The following is a 23537-nucleotide window of genomic DNA, read 5'->3' on the forward strand; positions in this document are numbered from 1 at the left end:
TCTGAGGAATGTCCAGGTGTCCCCAGTACTGTGAGCTGAGACACCTGTAATCTCCTTCAAAAAGGAAACGGTTGGTCAAACAAGAAACGCACCACAAGCAGCATTACCTCAAGTCGCGCCATCATCACCGGATGAGCAAGCCGCTTCCACCACAGTCAACACCAGGTGACATTATTTTAGCGTTTCACACAAAAAATCCCATTGAGATGGGGCTACAGTGGTCATTGATCCCAAGATGGTTGACATATGGCCTCTCTAGAGACCATGTCCCTCAGGAATATCAGTGTCTACTTGCTACAAAAAGAATCGCTTGACGGCAAAAAAGATCCCTCTGGGCCCAACCCAATGTGGCCCAGAGGGATCTGGACCAAGCCCAGCGAGCCTTCGGTCAAATGAAGACACGACTTTTGGCCTATTGGGTGGACAAAAAGAGGGATTTGACGGTGTTTATCTGGGAATAATGAGCATTTCCCACAATATTTGCGATTAATAAATTGATTAATGGTATTGTCGCACATCTTGGTACATTTTTTTATAACATGCTTCACAAGACAACGGAATAAACGTAGATATGAAAATGATATCTTTATGGAACTCAACTCTTGAATTTTGCAGCTTCCAAACAATTGCAGAACAAAATCCGTCCATCTCAACAAATAAACAATAAATACGACGGAGAAAAGAGAGCTTTTATCCACCAGCAGACACAGAATCCTAGACGTGCGGGTTCTACACCAGGAGCTCCGTACGGACAGTTTAAAATAGTAAACAAGACACGTGCATATATAAAACCTGCTAGGAAAGAAGGCAGAGGAACACAGAGGGGTTGGGAAAGATGGGGGGGGGGGGGGGTTAACTTTGGTAACCAGAGAGATAAAGAAAACTAATAACTACCCTAACCCGTTCAGCCCATTAACACATTAAATGCTATTTTTAAATAATAAGTGTAAAATTGCCGATTCCACGCTGACTTGGACCGAACCGATGATCCATGTTGGTCGGTGAGTTTCACATCCGTCTTTGGACAAGGTGAGCCTTTCCCCCGTTTTTTTCCTTTTTAAAAAGGTGTAGAGTTTCTTCTTCCACTCTCTCCAAGATGCCGAACTGTTCCCTAAGTTGGACTTGATGAGCTCACTCCCAGCGTCATATCTGCAGAGTCCCATAGTCTCAATCCACGATGGTTCTCTGGACCCGGTCCTGTCAAACGGGCCCGACTGCAGTGAGGCCGCTGGAAACAGTCTCGTATCCTACCGAAACCAGAGTCAGGACGTTATTCTCCCCGTCATCCGGCTTGCCTTGCGGCGCATGCGTCTCTGCGGGACACGCGACTTCCTGCCATTTCTTCTTGCCTCTTCCTCGCCCTCTGCCTTTCAGAATGACCTTCCCCTGTTCGTCCACCCCTCCAGAACCCTTGTGAAACTTCTCGTCGTCGGCCGGGTGGGTTTTGCGGTGACGTCTGCGTATGCGCCGCTTTGGCGGACCGGAGTCAGGCGGGTCTGACGCCGCCGCGCCTGACAGGATCCGAATCTGCTGATCGATTACCGTGACGACCATGTCCAGCGCGATGCCCAGCATTCCCAGTCCCAGACCGTGGGTGACGTTGTCGAACGCGCCGCCGTTGACTGGGTCATTGAAACATTTTCGCATGTCTTCCAGGTGATTCCTGAGAGAATAAAAAAAAAAAAAAAAAAAAAAAGACTTATCCAAAGTTCAAAGGTCGCGCGATGCAACAAGAACAACCAGCAGCATACTTAGTTTCAATAATTTTGGACCAGTGCTGAACTGTATTCATCTCCGGGATGAGCTGCTTGGCCATGTTGCCGTAGTCGATGTAGTCGTGGGCGAAATCCTTCATGTCCTCACACAAGGTGCCGGTGTCGCCTAAAGACGCGCGCAAAAAAGAAAACACAGCTGAGTTCCACGCTGGAGTATTCCAACGCCACGTAAACGCGCAGCAGCAGCCCGGCCCACCTTCCGTGAGTTTGGAGAAGGACGACGACACGGAGGTGGTCGTGCTCGGCATGAGGCCCAACACACTCAGCGACTCCAGGAGGGTCTTCTTGCTGGCCGGGCCCCTGCTGACCCGAGTGTAGGCAGCCAGAGAGCGCAGCGACATCTTCTCCGGGGCCTCCAGGCGGCGTTTGATTTCATCGTACGAGATGAGATGCTTTCCTAAAATGCAGCAGGGCGGGGGGGGGGGGGGGGGGACGACAACACAGGGTGAAACGGATTCAGCAGTTCCGGTATCTGGACGTAACTTTCGGCAATTTATTTGGGCTTAGTGGGCTAAATTAATAAAAAAACAAAAACAGAATATTAAAAAAAGCAAATCGATAAATGTGTCGTCTTTACACAACCGGCCAACTTACGAGCCTTGGATCCTTTCATGTTGGGATCCAGGAGCGACGACACCTCGGCGAAAGGCATTTGGGTGGTGGACTGTGGGCTTGTGCTGGGATTTAGTGCCTGCAGGTCCTGGTTCTGGGGCACAACCTGAGTCTGGAGCGGGGCAGCAATCTGCATCAGAGGATGAATAAGAGGCTGCAGGGTGTGCATTTCCACCTGGTTCTGGTCCAGCTGAGCCTGGCCTTGCGCTTGAGGGATGATCATGGCGTTTTCAGGCAAACCCTGCAGCCCCACGCCTCCGGGTCCCGCGCTGCCCGTTTGCTCCGAAGACACTTGAAAAATACTCATTACTGGTTTCACCAGAGTGAAAACCATGTTTCCCTGGGCATCCAGACCCATCATCCGAGTAGACGGGTCCATCGTCACTAAATAAATCTCAAGAGGCTGATGTACCCGCCCCCGAGAGGTACATCTAGCGATGGAGCGTCGTCCTCTGTCCCCCAACAGAAGGAATCACCAGCCAACTGGAAACATTCAAACATCGAGCGGATTCCAGGCTGATCAGGACAAAACCGGAACAGATGTTAACTGTGGATAAACAAAAAAACAAAAGAAAAGGGATTGGCTCGTCTTTAAACTGCTTTATTTTAAAGTTATTATTTACCTGTTGTTCACAACAAGCTTTTAAATAGAGCGTGCAATGACGTCAGAGTTCGCCACACGTCACTTACGTAGCAATAACTTGTGTTTTGTCCTGCTTTACAGAACGACCAGACGCAGCCGGGGATGCGCCTTTGCTCTGTGCGTCATGGCGCCACTTAAAAGTGAACTTTTTCACCATTAACACCACAGACGACGCTTCCGTCTCCATGAACGTTTTCACAGTCGCGCTAACATTTTGAATCGTGATATCGTTGACAAACTAACTATGGAGCGACCGCCGGAGGTTTTTAAACGCGCTAACAATACCCCCCTCGCTAACACTTATCATGGCTGCCGGGCCGGGCTGCTGCTCGCTCTTTCTGCAACGTTTAACCGGGCCTGAAGCACCGCACCACCGGGGTGAACGGATCGGACCAAATGACGCCGCTACTCGTGACGGCTTCGGCTTGTCCCACTCACCGAACTGCGGTCTGGGGCTCCCCTATAATGATACTGATCCTGGAACGGTCAGCCTCGAAGCCAGCGGCATTTTTTCTCCTTCTCTGCTGCTGCTTCGGCGGGTTGCAAATCAGCTACGCGCTCATTGCCGCGCGAGAGCGACGATCCCGTCGCTCATTGGTCAATCGAGACGTCAATCAGGTACCTTTAGGGTTCTCATTGGGCGTGCGCGCTGTCACTACAATACAGGAGGCGGTACTTCCGCTTTCGGTCTATCGCAATACAACCCCATGAAATTCTGCACTTTAATAATCCCAGAGGTAAATTATATCAGCAACAAAGATCCACTCAAGTCATAATTACTAAATTAGCAGTATGCACACAGTGCATTAATATATAAAAACAACAATATTAAGAAATATATATATATTAACAAAACAATTGATGGTTACAATGGCTGGATTTGACTTGATCCAGCCAAAACAAATTGGCCATGAATTAAAAGCCACTTTTGCAGTTGTGTCCTTTCATTTTATGAGCTAATTTTATTCTGATATGGAGCCATTCGTATTCCATCTATGAACAGAATGTTTAACTGTACTTGTACTGATCTACACATGCTACTGTTTGACTGTACTTGTACTGATCTACACATGCTACTGTTTGACTGTACTTGTACTGTAATACATGCTACTGTTTGACTGTACTTGTACTGATCTACACATGCTACTGTTTGACTGTACTTGTACTGTAATACATGCTACTGTTTGACTGTACCTGTACTCTAACATTCTATCTAATAAATATATTCATCATCATCATCAATGTTTCTCCTGCAAAGAAATTGCCCGATGCATGACCTATGCATTTATTTTTCTGCTGTAACGGGCCGAGGACAACCCAAAAAGACATGGGGAGAAAATGCACATTCCTGTTCGGGCTGGGAATCTAACCCATGACCTTCTTGCTGTGAGACAGCAGCGCTTACCTCTACGCCACTACAACCTGACCGTGTTGTTCATCTTAAATCATCATGAGACTTCTTAAATGAACAAATGAGCTCGCGCTCTAACTTTAATGTCGCAGTCTCTATTACTATTCCTCGTGCTCCATCCTTATTCCTTAATGATCTTGTGCCCTCTGCTGGTCACATAGTATATCGTATTTGTTATGTGTCGCTTATTATCATCTGACTTTCATGTTTCTCGGTGTTGGGCATTGACAGTGCAAGTGTTTAAGTGACTACAATGAAAACAAACATCTAGAGAAGGCTAAAAACATAATTAACAATCGTTTTACAAAAGGATATTTTCATTACGTGTTGCCAATGTTCGGTGGGATAGGCTCCACCCCCTCTCTGTGACCCTAAACAGGATAAACTAAAGAAAATAGCATAGTTTTGTTCTGTACGCAGGTCACAATTTGTATTTATTTTTTATTCTGAATTAATGCATCTTTCTTATTGCACCTTTTCAAATACACTTAGGACTTGAATAACGTATTTCTGCTGAATTGCTGAACGTGTGGTGATGCAATAAAACATATGTCAATTTTAGACCCCAGTGTGTGAGTAAATGTGTCTGCATTTAATCAAATAAGTCAAATAAAGTGAGCAAAACTTTTGTCAGGGGAAGTTCTTTGTTTGTAATGAACAATGTGGCAGTTTGCACTTTTGTACCTTCCTATTTTAAGCCCTGGAAAAAGGAGTATCGCACACATTTCAAGGCGAAACTGAGTGGTTGAGTGATTATGTGCTAAGGAGGCGCGTGTGTCTGTTGTTGTGGAAGTACTCTCTCTCTCTCTCTCTCTCTCTAAAGCGCTTTACCACTTTCAGGCAACATGAAACGGGCCATCCTCCACTCCGCTCCTCCTCTCACCACTTCTCTCCTCTGGATAAAAACACTTTTCTGAATTTCAAGCCATGCACCGCCTGAGAGCATGAATTTAAGAATCAATAGGACACGATCCACGATCCTCATTCGGAACAGGACAAACTGGGCTGAATAAGGCAGCAAGGAGAAGGATACGTCAAAGGTGGAATAGAGACAACAGACTTTGGACGGGTGAATCTTGAGTTTTTAACAGAAGAGTGGGGAGAAAAAAAGCAGAGATAAAAGATCAAAGAGGAACCTCACATGCACCACTTGTGATTTCTCCATTTTATCTCTCTTTCTCCTGATATGAGTCGCCTGTTGGCCCTGGCCCTAACCTATCTGGCCCACTTGGTGGCCCTGGCTATGAGTTCAGAGCGGCAGCAGCACCATGTGCAGCATGGCCGCTGTAGCTATACTTTCATCCTCCCTGAGGCGGCGCACTGCCACCCTTTAAATTACTTCCAGGTCACCAACAGCCTCCAGAGGGACTCGCCACCTGATGTCCAACCAGATAAAACTCAACCTAAACTCGGCAGGGTCCAAAAGGAGAGGACTTCCTGGCAGGAAAGGAAGCTGGAGAGTCTGGAGAGCGCTATGGAGAATAACACCCTATGGTTGCAGAAGGTACGGTGCCTGTATTGCTCACTTTCCCTCTCCAACTATCTGTCCTTTTCTTTGTATGACATATTTTCACTTGCAGGCATGCAAAAGGCTGAAGGGTGTGAAAAAAAAAGTAGTATTCTGAATCAGTCTCACCCCAAGGGGGATACAACTTCATGAAACCTGAAGGCTGTTCATTGCCCTTAGCTGCCAAAAGGTTGCACTCAACCTCATGATGAAGCTAAAGGGAAAAAAAAAGGGATCAACGCAGTAACTTACATTTACAGCATTAGGTATCAGAATATTTTAATATTCTTTTAGAGACTATCAATTAAGCCACTTTTTAATGTGTACCCCCCTATGCCTCCATAAAATAAATGCACCTTCCAAAGTCAGCTGAATGGGCATCAGTCCATCATTATCTGTTGCAAGAGAACCCAGCAGATACTTTCCACTTCTCTTCCCTTGCTATAATTGAGTCCACAGGCTCAACAATTAGATATTGCCTCTGGTGATTTTCTCATATGAGATCTGTACACAGTGAGATTTATCTCGCTGCATGCTGTAGGATGTGACACAGCTGCAGTGAATGTGAATGTGAATCTATTAAGAGCTCTGCAATACAGAAAGCTTTATTATAGGAACCCCTTGGACAGGCTTCAGCACATGGGGCTGATTATGCGGGGATCTTTGGTAGTGCTGCATTTGGTTTTCATTTATTTGGTAATCCCTTAATAACTTTTGTGCTGATCATATTTATTATGGTCTCTGAGTTTTCTTGTAGCAGAATAAGGGTAAAAAGAATAACAGACCAAGAGGAACAGGGATCATTTGAATGAATGAGGACATTGGTGATCAAGATCAAGAGGAAGTAAGAAACAGAGAAACATTACAAGAAGACAAACAATTTATTTGGTTAATTTCCATTTCATTGCTTAGTTCACTATTTTATACAAACAAAAAAGCTGCGTTACCACATCCCATTCCACTGATATGTGAAATTGTATTAAAACAAATACAAACCAATTGTACTTCTACGCTTTGATTTCTTTCTTAACTGTAATGAAATTTTCCAATTGTAGTTTTACCAGCAATGTGTGATATTTCTACAGAATCACAAAGTCATAAATGTTGCTCGATATTCTGCTTTATTGCCATATGCAAGTATTTGCCCACTCAACATTGAACCAAATGCCATCGTTCACCACGGGAGAAGCTGAATAATTTTGAATTTGATAACATTCACACAAAGTCAGCATATTCATATGAAAAGCTATTCAGAAGCATGAAGGATTCCACTTCATATTCCTCCTGTAATATATGGCGGATTTCACTATTTTCCGACATTCAGTGCATTTTTACTGTCGTTTAAGTGTTGTGCAGATAGATGGCTGGACATGGGTGGTGAGGAACTGCAAACACCCTCAGGATGCTTAAACTTAAAAAGAGCTGGTATTCTGGTATTCTGGATAGTATTCTCAGAGTTTCCATTTTTTTCCCTACAGCTGGAGACCTTCATCCAAGAAAATGTACGCTCTGGGATGGAGGAAATGAAGAGGAATGTAGTGCACACCCACACAGCTGCCATCCTACAGATGGGAACCAACCTCCTCAGCCAATCAGCCGAGCAAACCCGCAAACTGTCAGACGTTGAGACCCAGGTGAGTCAATCAGACGGCATTCGAGCCAGTCTGAGATAACTTGTCTGCAGCCAGGCTAAATAAACAACCGTGGGCCTCTCTCCCATGCAAAAACAAATGATGTCACTTGCAAAGCACTTAATGAATATATATATGCTGGGACATCCTGAGAAAATACACCTAGGACAGGACAAATAAGGATTTTAAACAACTTTCATCTGGCTTTGATTGACGTAATAAGTTGAGATACATGTCTGACCAGCCAATTAAAACATAAAGCTCAGATGTGTCTTCAATCACGCCACAGAGCTGTTGATGCAGGTTTGCTTGTTTTAGTCCTTGTGCTTTCTTTTTCCCTTTTCAAAGCAGACATGAAAGCGCACCTAGTTCATAAATCTGACCCATGTTTTGTTTAATCTGTGCCTTGTATGAGATGAGTACCACTACCGTTTCCAGTGTGAGATCAAAGACTTAGCATTATGAGCCTTATGGCGTGCTGAGTGACCGCCAACTATGCTTGACTGTATTTAGCTGATTGGTGCACTTTGAATCACAGATTAACCCCATTTCTTCCTACATGCACAACATGTGATACAGCTATTATAATCAATCTCTAGGTGTTGAACCAGACGAGCCGCCTGGAGATCCAGCTGCTCGAGTACTCGCTCTTCACAAACCAACTGGAGAAACATATTCTCCTGCAGACCCAGGAGGTATCACGCCTCAGTGATAGAAACAGGTGAACCCATACTCAGTGGTTTTTACTGTACCAAGCTACTTTTAAAGACTTGACAAGGGCCTCTTTTTCACCCTCATCCATGACAAGGGCGAGTCCCTGTAGATGATTTCATCTTCACAGACATCACCCGGCAGTCATGAACTGTTCATACCAAAATTATTTTGTTTTTGGCTTTAGTTACAGTTGGTAGCAATATTTTTATTTTCCTCACTGCAGCTTTTCTTTTACTAGCACCATATGAGCCCGGATACACTCAGCGGCAACGACACATGGAATTGTTTATTTAAACAAGACCTCGGTGTGTTGAGCACCCTGCGGTGTTACACACGCATACTGCCATTTGATACAGTGCAGTGTCTGCAGCGGTTATTCTGCAGCATTGACAGCATTGTCCGGCTGTGCAAGACTAGCATGATAAGTAAGTATGGTAAAATGTCTGACACGCTCTTCAAAAGCCCACAACACAATAATTCACTCTGTCAAACTCCAAAAATCAGTTTGACTTCCGAGGCATTTAAACTCCATTTCTTTTTGGAGTATAGGAACGTAAGGCACATTGTGTAAGCACGCTTGTGTCATTGCATAGGCAGCGCATGGATAGGAGGTTTCCCTTTCCTCTTTCGAGGAAGGACAGGGTCAAATTCAAGGTGGCAGGGTTTACAGACGGTGTGCAGGACAGTCTCATTGTTTTCCACTCAATCCATCCGTGACTGGGAGGACACAGTGCCCCAGCTCCAACACCGGATACATCCAGTCCTGTTTGGCCCTGCTCTGCCCTTCGGCCCTCATCTTTCAAGACAATGACACGGCTCTGACACGGAAATAAATGAATATGTCTTCACATGGTTAAACACCGACAGGACACAAGAAGGAAAGGTCGTACTGGATTTGTAGCCTGCCTGCACTGCATTAACGGGAAAGAAGGAAAAAAAGTGTACGGTGGACACACACACACAGAATAACATGTTTTTCCTGTTAAACTCACCACCACTGGTTCATTACATCTCACCAGACACAAGTAGCCTATAGCACAGTAAGGTAGAACAAGTTGCAACCTTGCTTTGCTCCTTTCGTGTTGCCCCCAAGCAAGAAACACAGTATGAGCTTTTAAAAATGATTTGAATTGATCAAAGTTTAACGTTTTGTCCGTATACTGACCTGCTGCACAAAGCAGGACACGCCTTTACTGCAGTGGCTGCATGTGCACAGGGCTATAAAGTAGCTCTGTCTGGGTGGTGGGATTGTTTCAATAAAAACTGCTGCATTCTTATAAAGATCAGGCTGCTGGAATTTCTGCTTGTCATTCTGAGGCAGGGGTGTGGCACTTGGCACTCATAAACCGGTAAATACTCATATAAATGATCAGATGGTTGCCTCACGGCAGTGACTGAGAATCTTAGCATGCAGGCCCATCTGTGACTGCTGCTGCAGTATGTTGGCACAATGATACTGCTGTGCTGATGCCATTTACTCACCCTTAAGTAAATGAGTGAGTTTGTGTACCCTCCAAAATGCATTCCACAATTCACTCGTCTTCTACCTTAATATCATGTCATGATTTCAGAGCTCTACTTTGCCCCATAGCACTATGAAGATTTTCTTTGAAAAATTATGCCAACACTTGCAAACAATTTTATTATTCTTTATTTTTTAGCTTCCTGGAACAGAGGCTGTTAACGCTGGAAGCTCGATATGGGCTGGAGCTGCAAGGATTGGAGGGGGACAAACTGCAGCTCCAAGAGCTTGTGGAGAGGCAGAGTCGACTGGTCAGTCAGCTCCAGGGTGAACTGGGCAGCTCCAAGCTCAACAGCACGTTACTACAGAGACAGCAGGCCAAGCTCACAGACAGTGTTCAGCAGCTGCTGACTATGGTCAATCACTGCAATGGTAACAATGAAGGATTATTTTATCTCTCAATTAGCAAGTGTTATTATCATCACTTAGTAGAGGCACTATGAATTTAAATAAAATATATATATATATATTTTTAATTTCTTTCTCTGTGCAAAAAATGCACCATAATTGTTTTATTAAATATTATTTGACATGGATTTCATCCATAGTGAATTGTAATTCAATTTGAGCTGTACTACATGTACGCATGCCCCACTGACACTGCAGGATTAAGTCAGGGCTCAGCACGGACATTAAAAGCATATGGGCCTAGCGTGTTGTGTGAAAAAACCCATAAGGCTGAACTCTGACTGCCTGAATGTTCCTGCAGAAATCTCAAATGTTGCAAAGGAAGAGTCGCTTAAGTTCAGAGATTGTGCGGACATCCAACGTTCTGGAACAAAAGAGAGTGGAACATATAGAATACATCTCCCCAACTCCACCCAGACTATCAAGGTAACAAGACTTTACAGGTCTTCGGCCCTTTCTTGCAAATATAATTATAAATTGTGTCACAAAACGTTTATTAAAGCTGTTTTACCCATGTTTAGCACAGGAATAACTTCAATTTGTTAAAGCCTTTTCATAATGTAGTGCTCAAACATGCAATATCGGGTGCAACAACTTACACCATGTAATGGAATTTTGACAGCTCATTAATTTTTGACTGCAGTAAAAAAAAAAAAAAACAAGAGGGCAAACTGATCATTTTGAGGGGTTATTGGTCAATAAGGTTAATAGAAATGCCATACTGAGCGCTAAAATATGGATGACATCCTCCTACCAGCAGCTGTACTGCATGACTTTTCAGGTTATTTGCAGGACAGCGTTAAAGAAAATGCCCAAACAAAAAAAATGTGTTTCATTTATGCTCAATACAAGATTGGTCGATTGTTTTTCGAAGAGAAATGTTAAAATAAGAGAAATCTCTTACTTCAATGTGATTCAAACATTGTGCCTGAGAAAACTGACAAAGTAGCACCCTGTAGTACTAAGGAATGCATACTGAATAAACTTGTTCAGCTAAATATGATTTTAGTGAGAAAAATCTAATCTTAGCATCCATTTAGAGAAATTTACAGTTATTTAATTACAATACCTGAGGGAAGGGGAAATGTGTCCAGTCTAATAGCAGAATATGTAAAACAAGTCTAAATTTCATTTTCTGTCAATAAATAGGCGAGTGCAGTACATTACTTCTTTTATAGTACAAACATATCTACATATGGCAAAATTTCAGGCCAAGTAAGAAAGAAAACAGTATGTGTAACCAAAAATGTGGATTCCACCTCCTCAACGCTCGCTTGAGAGAATGAGAAAACATGTTGACGTGAGTATTTCATTTCCTCTTGGGTCATCTCATTGCATGACACCAAACACCCCCCCTTCCAATTTCAGAGGCCATCCATCAAATAACACGCAGATTAAAGTGTGTATTTTTCCTCAATGTAATTTTGTCACATTTTTGTAATTTTTCCAGATATTTCTCCAAAGTTTCCTCTTACAAATGCTTTAAGGCACATTGAAACAAATGTATTTATATTGGCTCACACTGGCCTATTCTCAATATTGAGCATAAAATATATGGCAATAGTCAAGACAGTGATTCAAGTAATGGCGTTGATATATTTCTATTTCTTTGTTTTACCTTATCTTAGATGTTCAACCAGCTATTAGCATCAGTTTAATAGAGAAGAGAAATGCAAAGTTGCATATGTAACCAGTATTTTCAAACTGATCAAAGTAAAAATAAATAAATTTATAATTCTAAATAACGTGTATATCCTCCTGAGACCCAGCCAGTTAGCATGTCCTCCGTAGTGGACATTTGTCCATTACAGATGACATGCTAACCCAAAGCTGGGTCCTGGGTCCTGTGTATATATATATATACAGTTTATATGTTTATATATATCAGTGTATTGCTTTAGTTTTATGGCCTTTGGTTAAACTATTATTTACCGGTAGTTAGTCACACATGCTCCGGACAAGACGACCACCAATCAGACTTGATTTAAGAATCCATAGAAATGGAAACAATACTTGCGTCTAAAGTTTTTCAAAATCACTGCTACTTCACAGTTAATGAATGTATAGTTTGTACGTTTGCTGGAGCTAGCGTACACGTGAGCTATGATGCAGAGAAAAATTGTCATGGAGGATAAAAAAGAAATCAATTATTTAACGAAGCAACTAAAGAATTGAACAAGCAACATTTTCTTATTAATCAAAATGTTTAAATTTAACACCAAGGAATAAAATACTCCACTAATGTGCCTTTATTTCCTCAGGTATTCTGTGACATGCAGACAAGAGGGGGTGGGTGGACAGTGCTGCAGCATCGGAGAAACGGCTCTGTGGACTTCCATCGTGGCTGGACAGACTACAAAATGGTGAGCTCTGTTGAGGGTCTGGTCAGGGTGTGTCATCTATATCTATATAGGTAGCGGACATGGGCAAGCTCAGGATATTGGCTGGTCTGTGAATATTGACGCCCTCTTGTTCTTGCTCTCCCCTCACACAGCATGTACACACATCCTTGCACACGCACACACCACTGTTGTTTGCATCTGTCTTTAAGATCCCAATATGTTGGCTGTGCAGGGAAATAAGTGAGTGGCATTCGAAGTAGCGTCGCTTTGAACTGCATATAACACAATCCCTCTCAAGTGACCGAGCTTTGGATGAATCAAAAATATTTTTAACATCTCTGGCTTTTGTTATATTTGGACTCACATTTAGATGATGCTTTTTCTGATAGTCATTACATAGCTGTCAGAATAGAATCAATATTCGGCTTGCACAATAGAGGAAAAGCATATGCTCACAAGCCCTTTTTTTCGAATGTGTTAGATTACATGGAGAACAAATGAGTCAGGCTTGTTTGGGATTCAGCAGAGTACCAATTTGTCTGCCACCCACGCACACAAATCAATTTCCTCAGCTTCGATTGGGAATAAAATGCAGAAACTGCAAACAGACATGAGGGAGAAAAGAGCCAAAACAAAGAACAATATTTGAATGACAAATATTTGGTTCCAGTTGTGGCATGGGAGCACTGGGGCCCTGGAAGTGGAAGATAAAAAGTGTACTAAAATGCTTCACTGCCCCGGTACTCACTTTATAATCTCAGCTAGAGACTGTTGAAACTTTTGATCAAAAGTTGCAACAGTGTTGCAAGATAATGTTGCGATATACAGAATATATACAGTAGACTTGACAAGGCTTTTCTGCTTTGATATGTAGAACCATTTTTAGCATGTATGTATCTTTCTGAATCAGGAAGCATCCTCATCCAGATGAATCAAACCCTCACATTGAGTCAGTTAAGTATTCCCAGAACGCTGAAATCCCTGATCAAATCACATACAGTATTTCATCCTCTCTTTGAACAGAACATTGGATGTTACTACAGTTTGTCAGAGCCAGCATGCCCCTACGGTGCACTGTATCTGTTTTCTTTTGATACAACAGTTGATTTATAAGGTTACATAAAGTAATTTTTTCACTGACAGCTGGAACTAAAGTCTTATAAATGAGGCCTCTGGCAACTGCAAAAGTCGTCATATTTTTCTGATCTCCATTTTCATCAGACTATTTTGTGACCTCCACGCCGTATATGGAAGCATCTGGATTAGATTTGCTTCACCTGCACACCACTGAATTTTATGAAACATATTCCCTGAGCCCTTTACTCTGTATTAGTGAGATCATATTTGCTACATTTTTTTTTTTTTACTGAAAATCCAGCTGTGACTGGTATATTTGTAGCAAGCAAAGATGGATCATGGATGGAATATTAAGGTAAATTAAGTTTCAATTGACTGACAACTTGCTCTGGGAGTGAAGTATTTTATTTCACAAACTCATTGCATGGTCTTAAGCCATCAAAATCATACAACCTCTTGAGCGGAGATCCATTTTCATTTAAGTCCACAAATGCTTGACAGGTCCCTGGCAAAAATCGCCGCCATGTATGCATATTTTGGGAATCTGTTGTTTCCCTGTCTTTGTGTCGAATCCAGGGTTTTGGAGATCCATCTGGGGAACACTGGCTGGGGAATGATATCATCCACAAACTGACTGGTTCCCAGGAATACAGCCTTCATCTGCAGTTAAAAGACAGAGATGGGAATGAAGCCTTCTCACAATATGATCGCTTCTACATAGACGGAGAGGACAATAACTACAGGTAACCGGACAACATGACCTTAAATTTAGACCTGAATATGCAGGCTTTAATAATAATAAAATCATCATAAAATTATCCAATTACAAAAAGTATTTTGTATAGGACTATAAAGAAGGAATTTGAGTTCATTAAAGTGTTTCATTAAGAACCATCGTTTTGGTTTAATTGAAATGTATTAACACATTTGAGTCATTCCTTTCCCTCTGGGTGTAATACGCTTTACAGCACGAAAGTTAGAAACCTTTATCGACAGTTAAAATTCATTTTTTTCACTCTTTCAGCCTTCGTATCCCCAACCCCTGAAATTAAAGAACACATAAGACCATTTTTAGGAGTATCGTTTGATTTAATAAAGCCAATTTCATCTGCTTCCATTTTTTCCTCCATCATTGAAGCTAATGGTACCCTGAAAATTCCCAAAAAGGGAGCCAGATACATCAGAATAAAAGAATAATTTATTAAGGTTATGTGAGGGTGTGCTAAAGTCATGCTCCCTCTCAAACAGGCAAAAAATAAAATGTCATCAGAAACTGTCTGCTTGCACGTCCTTAAAATTCATAGGAATTTCCTGTTTTGTAAAAGTTTATTTAGGCTGATGGTCTGAGATAATTCTTTTTTTTTTTTAAATACTATTTTTACATTCTTCCAGTATTCCTAATAGTGTAGCAAATTGCCTTTGCCTGAGATTGTTTCGCATAATTAGCGTGATGAAAGGGAACATTTACTAACTTTGCTGCGGGCTACATCGTGTGAGGCAAGTCACCTGAATGAAAATAATCAACTATGTAGTTTGCTACCTCTGTGTAACTTGTTCAACATGTACCAGTTTTTACTAGCATGCCGGCTTCACCTCTGGGTTATATTAGAACTCCCACCCCGGAGCTGTGGTGCAGTGCAGTCAGCCAGCCAAGGCAGTCCTTCACCTCAGCTGCAACTAGTGTGCCCCCCCCCCCCCCCACCACCCAGAGCAACATCGAGGTCTTCACCTAAATCTCAGTAACATTATTCATACATTAATCATCACCCTGACAGATTCTTTCCCTTCCTTTTCCCTGTAGAGATGGCCAAGGCTAGCCATTCTTTGAGTAAATCCATTTGTAGATATTTGCGTTCATGTAACAGTATATTTATCATTATGGATACAATAACAATATAAAAAGGCAGCCACCTTGAAAAGGATTAGCTTTTAGTCTTGTGGTCTATGGCACTGATAGGATGGTTAACTGGACATGTTACTGGAAGTCACGGCTAATGCTAATGTGTCGGCGAGTACAAAGAGTGGGAAGAATGTTCCACAGCCTGTGGATTCCATACTTTCTTTACTCCTCAAAATAAAGTGTGAATTCATCTAACAAAACCCTCTGCAAGTATTATTCCTGTTTCTCTTCTGGGCCATCACTATTTTTGTCCTTTGAAACTCTTCTTTTGCTACCCCTTGTGACCCGTTGCCCTGCCCTGTGAACTTACAAATTCAAGAGGAGAATTCTCAGTCATGGTGACCCCAAATACTCACTTAACTCTGGGGAGAGTCCAGCACTAAGCAGACATAATGACAGGGTAGAGGAGAGGCCATGAAGGGTGGTTGACCTTCTTGCCCTCTCCCTTCAAACCAGATAGACAGACATAAACACACACACACACACACACACAGTCTATGCTGGGTTGTTGCATTGAAATAATTGAGTGATAGGATAGAATGGGATAAGAGAGGATACACTTTATTAATCACCAAGAAGGAAATGAGTTTCCTAGTAAGACACCAACATACATCAAGAAGACAGTGCAAAGTACAATAGACAATATTATACAATAAATATGCACCAGGTATAGTCAGTGAGAGAGGGCAATAACCACGTCAACTACCCACTCACTTTATCACTGATAGGATGGCGAAAAATCACAATGCAGTCTCACCACTGTGAAGATATCCAAATATTGTGCAAAATAGCATTTACAAAATTCATAGTGTGCAGTTCAAACAAATGCCACGCCTGAAAGCCTGGGTTATACAACAGTGAAGCCATTTGTTTCAGAATGAGATTTATCTTTAAGTGTTTGGGCTGTTTCACAAAGCACAGCATGGGGAAATAATGAGATTTTTCTTTCCATATTGATTTGGCAACGTTTGTCTTCAATGGTCTCTTTGCCAGAATATAACTCCAATATGAAAAAAACCAAGAGGTTTAGCCTGTTTCATTACTTAAGGAACACGAGGAAAAAGAATCTTAAACTGTTTGTGGGGAGTAACCATTCACTATCATTTGGAGCTGCTGCCTGGTAAAGCTAAGCTATAAATAGAAGTATCATAAATGTGATTTTTTTTCTCTTCTGTCCCAAACCCAGCCTTCATGCCGAGTACCTTAGTGGCACAGCTGGACGCACTAACAGCCTCACCCATACCGGCACCATGTTTAGCACCAAGGACAGAGACAACGACCTCTGCACCTGTAATTGTGCCCAGCTTGCATCTGGAGGTACACAACATCTCCCAATTCTGTTATCCATCTATGCAACTTCAGTCCACCTCTCCTTATAACGCAAGCATTTCCATCCACTCTGCTGTAAATGTCCCGCAGTGCTTTACAGTTTTCCTCTCCACCAATATAAAGTTACTGCAAATGTTTGCCTTGAAGTATCTGACATTCTCTGCAGGCTGGTGGTTCGAGGCTTGCGGTCCATCCAACCTGAATGGCATATATTACCCCAGCTCATCCAGTGTGGTTCGCTACAACGGCATTAAGTGGTACTACTGGAAGGGTCCAAATCTGATGGCTACCATGACGACCATGATGGTGCGACCAGCAAACTTCTGATGTCGATGCGATTGATCTCTAATTCGATATAATGAATGAGAGCCAACAAAACAAACGGTATACTTTGGAAGATCTTTAAGCCAATCCTGCTGGTCTCTGGATGAGTTGGAGGTGTGGTCAGGTGGTTTCTAGTGACATGTCTGAACTCTTTAAAAAAAGACTAAGATATATACACACACACACACACACACACGCACACACACACACACACACACACACGCACACACACCCACACACACAAATTGTGCATAACCAACAATGCCAGATTTTGCTGCATCTTCCAGAGGTATTTTTATGAAGACAGCGCCCAGATTCTTTTTACGCAAACTCCTCATAAAATTTTACTTGTGATAGATTTGCCTCATAAAACTATATCATTCACTAGCGTGATTTACCTTGGGAAAAAAAAAAGAAAACGATTCATAATAGCATCTGGGACCAAAGATTTAAATTAATTTTTAATAGTTTCTAATCCACAGTGCCAGGTACTTCTTAACATGTAAGCTATATAAAACTCCACCAAGCTGGAGCTCCCAGCCATTGATCTGATGAATCATCCAATAACACTAGTCCCTGTGGTGCCCATTAGAAAGCAGATGGATTTCGCCTCTCGTAACAACAAGCTGGATTTCCCAGTGCACCCGAAGGACAGCGGTAACTACTAAATGGTGGATGACACGCTAGCGCCACGGCTGGCCGCGTCTACAAAGTCTCCAAATATTTGTGCCTCATTTGCTGAAGAAAAATCAGACAGAACAGCTGAAGATTGCATGTCCCCGCAACTCAACTCCCCACCCCCACCTAGCATTACAACAATATGTGAGACCTGAGATGTAACAAACTGAGGCAAGCCTTGGGGTTTTATCAATTATTTTACATTAGTGTCAATCTAATGCCACCCACCCAAAAACAAAAAAGAAAAATATTTGCGTTACAATTAAAATAAAATTTGAAACAGAAGAGGTATTCTCTTCCCCGTGAGTTTTATTCACTGTATCTGATACTACATAAGTTAATTGAAGTTCGATTGCTGCACTTTACTATTGGAAAAACTACAGCAGCGATCGTAACAAATGAACTGACTGAAATGGATCGCAGCACTGCTACTGAATGCTGCTTAAATGTTAGAATATACATATAAGATGCAATCATGCTACAATCTGTGAGAAAACTACAAATACCACCATGCGTGGGCCCGGTGTCTGCAGCCCCTTGCAGCGACAGCACAATAGTCCTGACAATATGCCTGAGACAAGCCGAAAGGTATGCACAGTACACACGCACACACGCACACACATGGCCACGTGCACGCGCTCAGCATGCATGCAGTGATGCCATTGCTAAACAAGTTTATTATGACCTCCAAGGCTTGGACAGGCAGTAGATCATGGAGGTGGGAGGCCGGGAGCAAATCCATCAAAGTGACTTTAATAAAGAGAACTTGATTTGGCCTGCTGGCTGAACAGACAAAATGGTTGTGTTGAGGTTCAGTGAAGCATGCTTGAGTTTGGGGAGCATTGCTCCTCAGCACATCCAAGTCCCCTGATTATTAGGTTTGCCATTTCCAGGCAAAGACTCGAGGAGACAGTAACTTTAAATACGTGTCTTGGTAGTTCTCAGACTGTAGTATCCATCTACCAATTGTAAATACATTAGCTCAAAGCTATTGCACAATTTACAGTGTGTGGCTCAGACATAGGGTGGAGAATAACTAGTATAATGATACATGTATGATTATCCCTATACACTTTTTTTTTTTTGCACTGATTTATATTGGATAATCCATCGTGTACAGTGAGCTTTAAAGATACTGGTATCTGTATCTTGTTGCTTTTGGACTGAGCAAACCGGCTGCTGGTCAGGAGAAATCAGCGAGGTGTAACCCTCGTCATTTAACTGTTCAGAATGCTAATAAGTGTTTCCCACAATTGCTTTGAGTTCTAATTTAAATCCAGTGATCATAACTTGGGATTTAGTGCCCGTGATAAAATATTTTATATCATATTAATTGATTTGTACAGAGAGCCAACTGGGTGGTTTCTGCCCTTGTGGTGGTTTAAACATCACTTGGGGAGTTCTTATCCGACAAAGCCAGACGAATGAATGCGGGAGAAGGAAAAGAAAAATGCAGACTGGTGAGAAGCAAGTGAAAGGAGTAAATGAGGAGGCAGTGGCAGTGCTTATAAGTCTTTGTCTCTCCCTTCTTCTGCTCAAGCGTCTTTGATTAATAAGAGGTACAATGGCTGGCCAGGGCAAGGGCCAGGTGTGGTACCTTGCCAGGAAAAAAGGAGTGCTGGGGACCGATTTGTTATTGTCGTCCTTGCTTTGAAGTACTGTGTCAGCATGCAGACCATTTAGCGGTGGTCATCGAAAAAGCAATACTATCCGTATATCAGCCTGTCACATGTGATACATCAGCTACTATGTCTATGAATATTTTTATGTTGAAGAGAAAAGGCAATGCCGCAGTTGTGATGTTATGTTGGAAAGGAGGAGTGAAATGCCAGCACTTACCGCTTGGGGGCGATCGTGCTTCACAGAAGAAGCGCTGCTGCAGCTCGTCAGGCGTCGTGGATCTGGTTGCCGCTTCCCGTCTCTGTCTGGATTATATAACTATGCATTCATTACCACGTCTTCTGCCACACGTTCCCTTTCCAACAGATGGTAAACTAAAGACAGGACAAGAGAGGGGGAAATCACGCCGAAATTAAATGCATAAATACATAAATAAATAAGGCTTGTGGAAAAGGCTGAAAATACACTTTTTACTAAAGTCACAGGTCTTCAACAAATTCCTGCCTCCTGAGAAACAAAATCCTTCTTTCTCTAACAAGGTCCATGTGAGAAAGAAAAACCTGCTTTCACATCATAAATCAACACAACAGGTTCTGGTAGCTGGAGAAGTGTCAGTTCACATCCTGAGCACTGCCGAGGTGTCCTTGAGCAAGACACCAAATCCAGACACACGCGCCTGCCTATCCACTTGACCTCCTTTCCATTATTTGCACATGCACAAGCCCGTAGTGTTTGTGCTCCAGCCTGTAAGTGTGTTTATGTATATCAAATTTCCCCACTGGGGCATAATAAATATCATTAAACTTTCAATCAATTTATTGCATTCCAATTTGTGTTACTGTTCAAATCTGAGGAGACAATTTCTACAGGAAAATACAACCCAACGCCGCAAGAATTCTGATAGCTAATGGCACCAGTTCACTCTTGATTCATGACTAAATATTGAGTGATTTCTGATATGTACATTGTAAATACATTTCTTTCAACTTTTCACAATATAAAGGCACGTATTTTGTACATGATTGATATGATTTTGACAACCAACTATTTGTTTATGAGTTGTGCTCTGACCCCAAATCAGTTATGCATGGACATGCGAAAGAACGGATGGAAAAACAAGCCGATTACTAATATCACCCTGAAAAATAAACACTCATATCATACCGCCCTCTCAAATCACAAATTACATTCCCTGACTAAATGATGTGTAAATAAGACGTAAGGCAGTCAGTCGATATGCTCACTAGTTCGTCTAAATCTCACAATGCGCAAGATGCGAGACAAAACAAGCATTGAATATGGAATGATCATTATAGACATGTCAGTTCCAGCATCTGACAAGCAGCCATGAAATGCTTGCATATTTATGCATTACAGCGTATATGGATGTCAGCAGTGCAAAGAATATATAAAATAAAAGATTTGACAGGAGTAGCAATTCTGGGGACAAAAATAAGAGTCAGCAGAAGAGCGAGACAAGATGAGTTCATGCCGGCTGACAGGCCAAAATATATAAACTTACAACAGTGATGTGAAGAGGGACGTCTCAGCCAGTCCTACTTATGTAATCCCATTGATTGTGAAGCCATTTATGATGTGATCTACAATAACTCGTGTTGGTCCATCATTTTCAAATAAATGTCTCAGTAGTATAATGTGCCATCAGATGCATTAATGTGTCCCTGATATATTTTCAGGAACTGTGCAATGCTGTTAATTCAGCATGGGCCAAGATCCCCAATGGAAAGTTTCCAGATTGTAATTGTTTAAACTTAAAGCAACCTCGTTTTTCAATGGAGAAGTGTAATGTTAAAGCTGCATTAACACAATCCTTATGCATACTTTCAGAAAAAATGCAAATCACTGGATTACAGTTACTGCTGCATTTACATGTAGGAGCAAGAGCTAAATTCGTTTTTTATTTATTTTCATCTTAATTCTGACCGGGTCTTCAAGCATGTGGGCAGAAAAGAGAGAAGCTGCTTCCTGGCGCCGGCATAGCTTTGACCGTGGCATGGCAGCAGTCACCCACTGGAGTGTGATTGTGTGTGTGAACGGGTGAATGTGAGGCCTAATTGTAAAGCGCTTTGGGCAACACGGAGGTGTAGAAAACACTATTTAAGGGCATTTACCATTTTATAATGTCAGAGTGATTTTTTTTTTACGCAAGTTTATTCTTTTTTATTAGACTTGATTTTCTTTTGTTATTGAGGAGAAAATGGATATCAGCAAATACCACAATACATGCCCCTCTCTGTTCAGTGCCTGCTCAGGCCAATGAGAACAGATTTCTTGCATTGCAGCCGATGTGAGCTCCGCAATTACTGTTGTAATTGGCTTCAATTGGCCATAAGTACAGTCAAAGTCCAAAACACACATCAACAGACAGATGCGGACCAAATCAAACATGTCCCTCACTGAAGGAGCAGCTATTCCAAAATTCACAGGTGCAAAATTGTTGTTTTGTGTTCTTTTGATGACTGAAAGTTTGATATTTTGTTATCTCAAACCGTTTGAACAACAGTGTTTTAATGAATGAATGGGTTTGACAATGTCATTGAAGTAAATGAGACTGTAATGACAGAGACATTTACAAGTATATTAGCATTTAATTAATTAGCACCAACATCTTTCCACTATTCTTGCAGACTGCAAGTTGTCACCGTGAGCCCCTGACACTGTTCATGACATGTAATACCTATAATCAGTGTTGTTGGTGGTCAGATGTAAGAGGCATCTGAGTTTTCAGCTGCCAATCATAATTGAAGAGGCTGAGAACTATTAATCACTGCTACTAAAGTCTGACTATGATCTCATTATGTGTAGCAAATAGATTAGATGTTCCTGGTCAGCATATGAAAACACGTTCACCGGCTGTCAGAGTTGTTTTAGGCTCAGTTTCATGGAACAAAATTTTGCACTTGCAGGTTGCAGGAAAATTCGAATGAAGCTGTCAGAGTTGCTTTTCATTGTAGGCATTGAGGTAATGCTTCAGCTATTGTTAACCTGCCATTCTTCCAGCATAGCTATAATAGTAAAAAAAACAACAACAGATACATAAAAGTAATGGAAAATGCATAAACAATTCAATCTTGTACAATTCACAGCAACTTGTAGCTAGGGGAGACGCTCCTCACACAGTCAATACTTATTTAACCTGTTCTGTCTTTCTATTTCTGCATGCAACGGCACAGCAGACATGACTGTGGGATGGAAAAAAACCCACAGACAGGAGTCACAAATATACAGAATTATTTTATGCAGCTGCCTTTGAAACAAGCACTTTCCTCAAATATTAAATACAAGCACTAAACTGAAATCACTTACAGCATACTTGGCTTTAAAATAACACAAGGCTGAGGGCCAAATGCATACATGCATAAATTAATCTGACAAACAGTATTACTGGCTAACAGCCTCCACAAACAAACCTTTTTGATTTAAAGCACGTTTCTTACCTTGTATTTCATCTCCACTTTAGCTGTGTGGCTGGTTCAAACGGAAGTACTTATGAGATGAAGTAAAATGTGGGACATGCTTATGTTCTTTAAATATATTTCTCTAATTAAAAGGCATTTCAAAGAGGTGCAGAAATAGCCCTCGTCAGAACCTTCAAGAAAAGACATCCTGTTGCTACTGCTATGAAAATGTATAACATGGATATAACATGGACAAATTCCTTGATTTGAACTAGACTTTTACTTTCTAAACAGTTTAAACATATACAATCATTTAATAACTCAGGTAGACTTTGAGGCTGAATGTCTTTATCATGACATGTCCCTTGATGGGGTCTCCTCAATGTTAGAAATAAAAATTAGAACAAAAAAATCATCCTGAAATCTTTTCAACTTGAACAACTCTGCTTAAACATCCTGGTAAGGGAGCCAAGATCGCAGCAAAACGTGTTGCTCTTTTTTTCTGTTAAAAATAGGACAATTACTATGGAATGAGAGCATCCATTGTGATTGACAGGGGGACAAGAGCATGAAGAGCAACAGTCCTGCATTTAAATAAAACACATTTGGATGTTTTATTCATTAA

General features: G+C 41.7%; 2 protein-coding genes across 2 annotated transcripts; one reads left to right on the plus strand and one right to left on the minus strand.

Moving 5' to 3' along the window:
- Positions 1 to 517: 517 nt before the first annotated feature.
- LOC137915947 (uncharacterized) lies at positions 518 to 2766 on the minus strand. The gene is made up of 4 exons (XM_068759070.1): positions 2370 to 2766; positions 1972 to 2172; positions 1752 to 1881; positions 518 to 1663 (listed from the first exon to the last, which is right to left on the minus strand). The coding sequence occupies exons 1-4, from the start codon at positions 2764 to 2766 to the stop codon at positions 1201 to 1203; spliced, it is 1191 nt and encodes a 396-aa protein (XP_068615171.1). The 3' UTR covers positions 518 to 1200.
- A 2815-nt stretch (positions 2767 to 5581) lies between these two features.
- Positions 5582 to 17198, plus strand: LOC137915946 (angiopoietin-2-like). Its single transcript, XM_068759069.1, has 9 exons — positions 5582 to 5945; positions 7427 to 7582; positions 8179 to 8300; positions 9955 to 10187; positions 10525 to 10649; positions 12485 to 12586; positions 14219 to 14385; positions 16729 to 16859; positions 17038 to 17198. The coding sequence occupies exons 1-9, from the start codon at positions 5628 to 5630 to the stop codon at positions 17196 to 17198; spliced, it is 1515 nt and encodes a 504-aa protein (XP_068615170.1). The 5' UTR covers positions 5582 to 5627.
- The last annotated feature ends 6339 nt before the right edge of the window (positions 17199 to 23537 follow it).

This window comes from Brachionichthys hirsutus, unplaced genomic scaffold, assembly GCF_040956055.1.
Source record: "Brachionichthys hirsutus isolate HB-005 unplaced genomic scaffold, CSIRO-AGI_Bhir_v1 contig_522, whole genome shotgun sequence".
Lineage (NCBI taxonomy): Eukaryota > Metazoa > Chordata > Actinopteri > Lophiiformes > Brachionichthyidae > Brachionichthys > Brachionichthys hirsutus.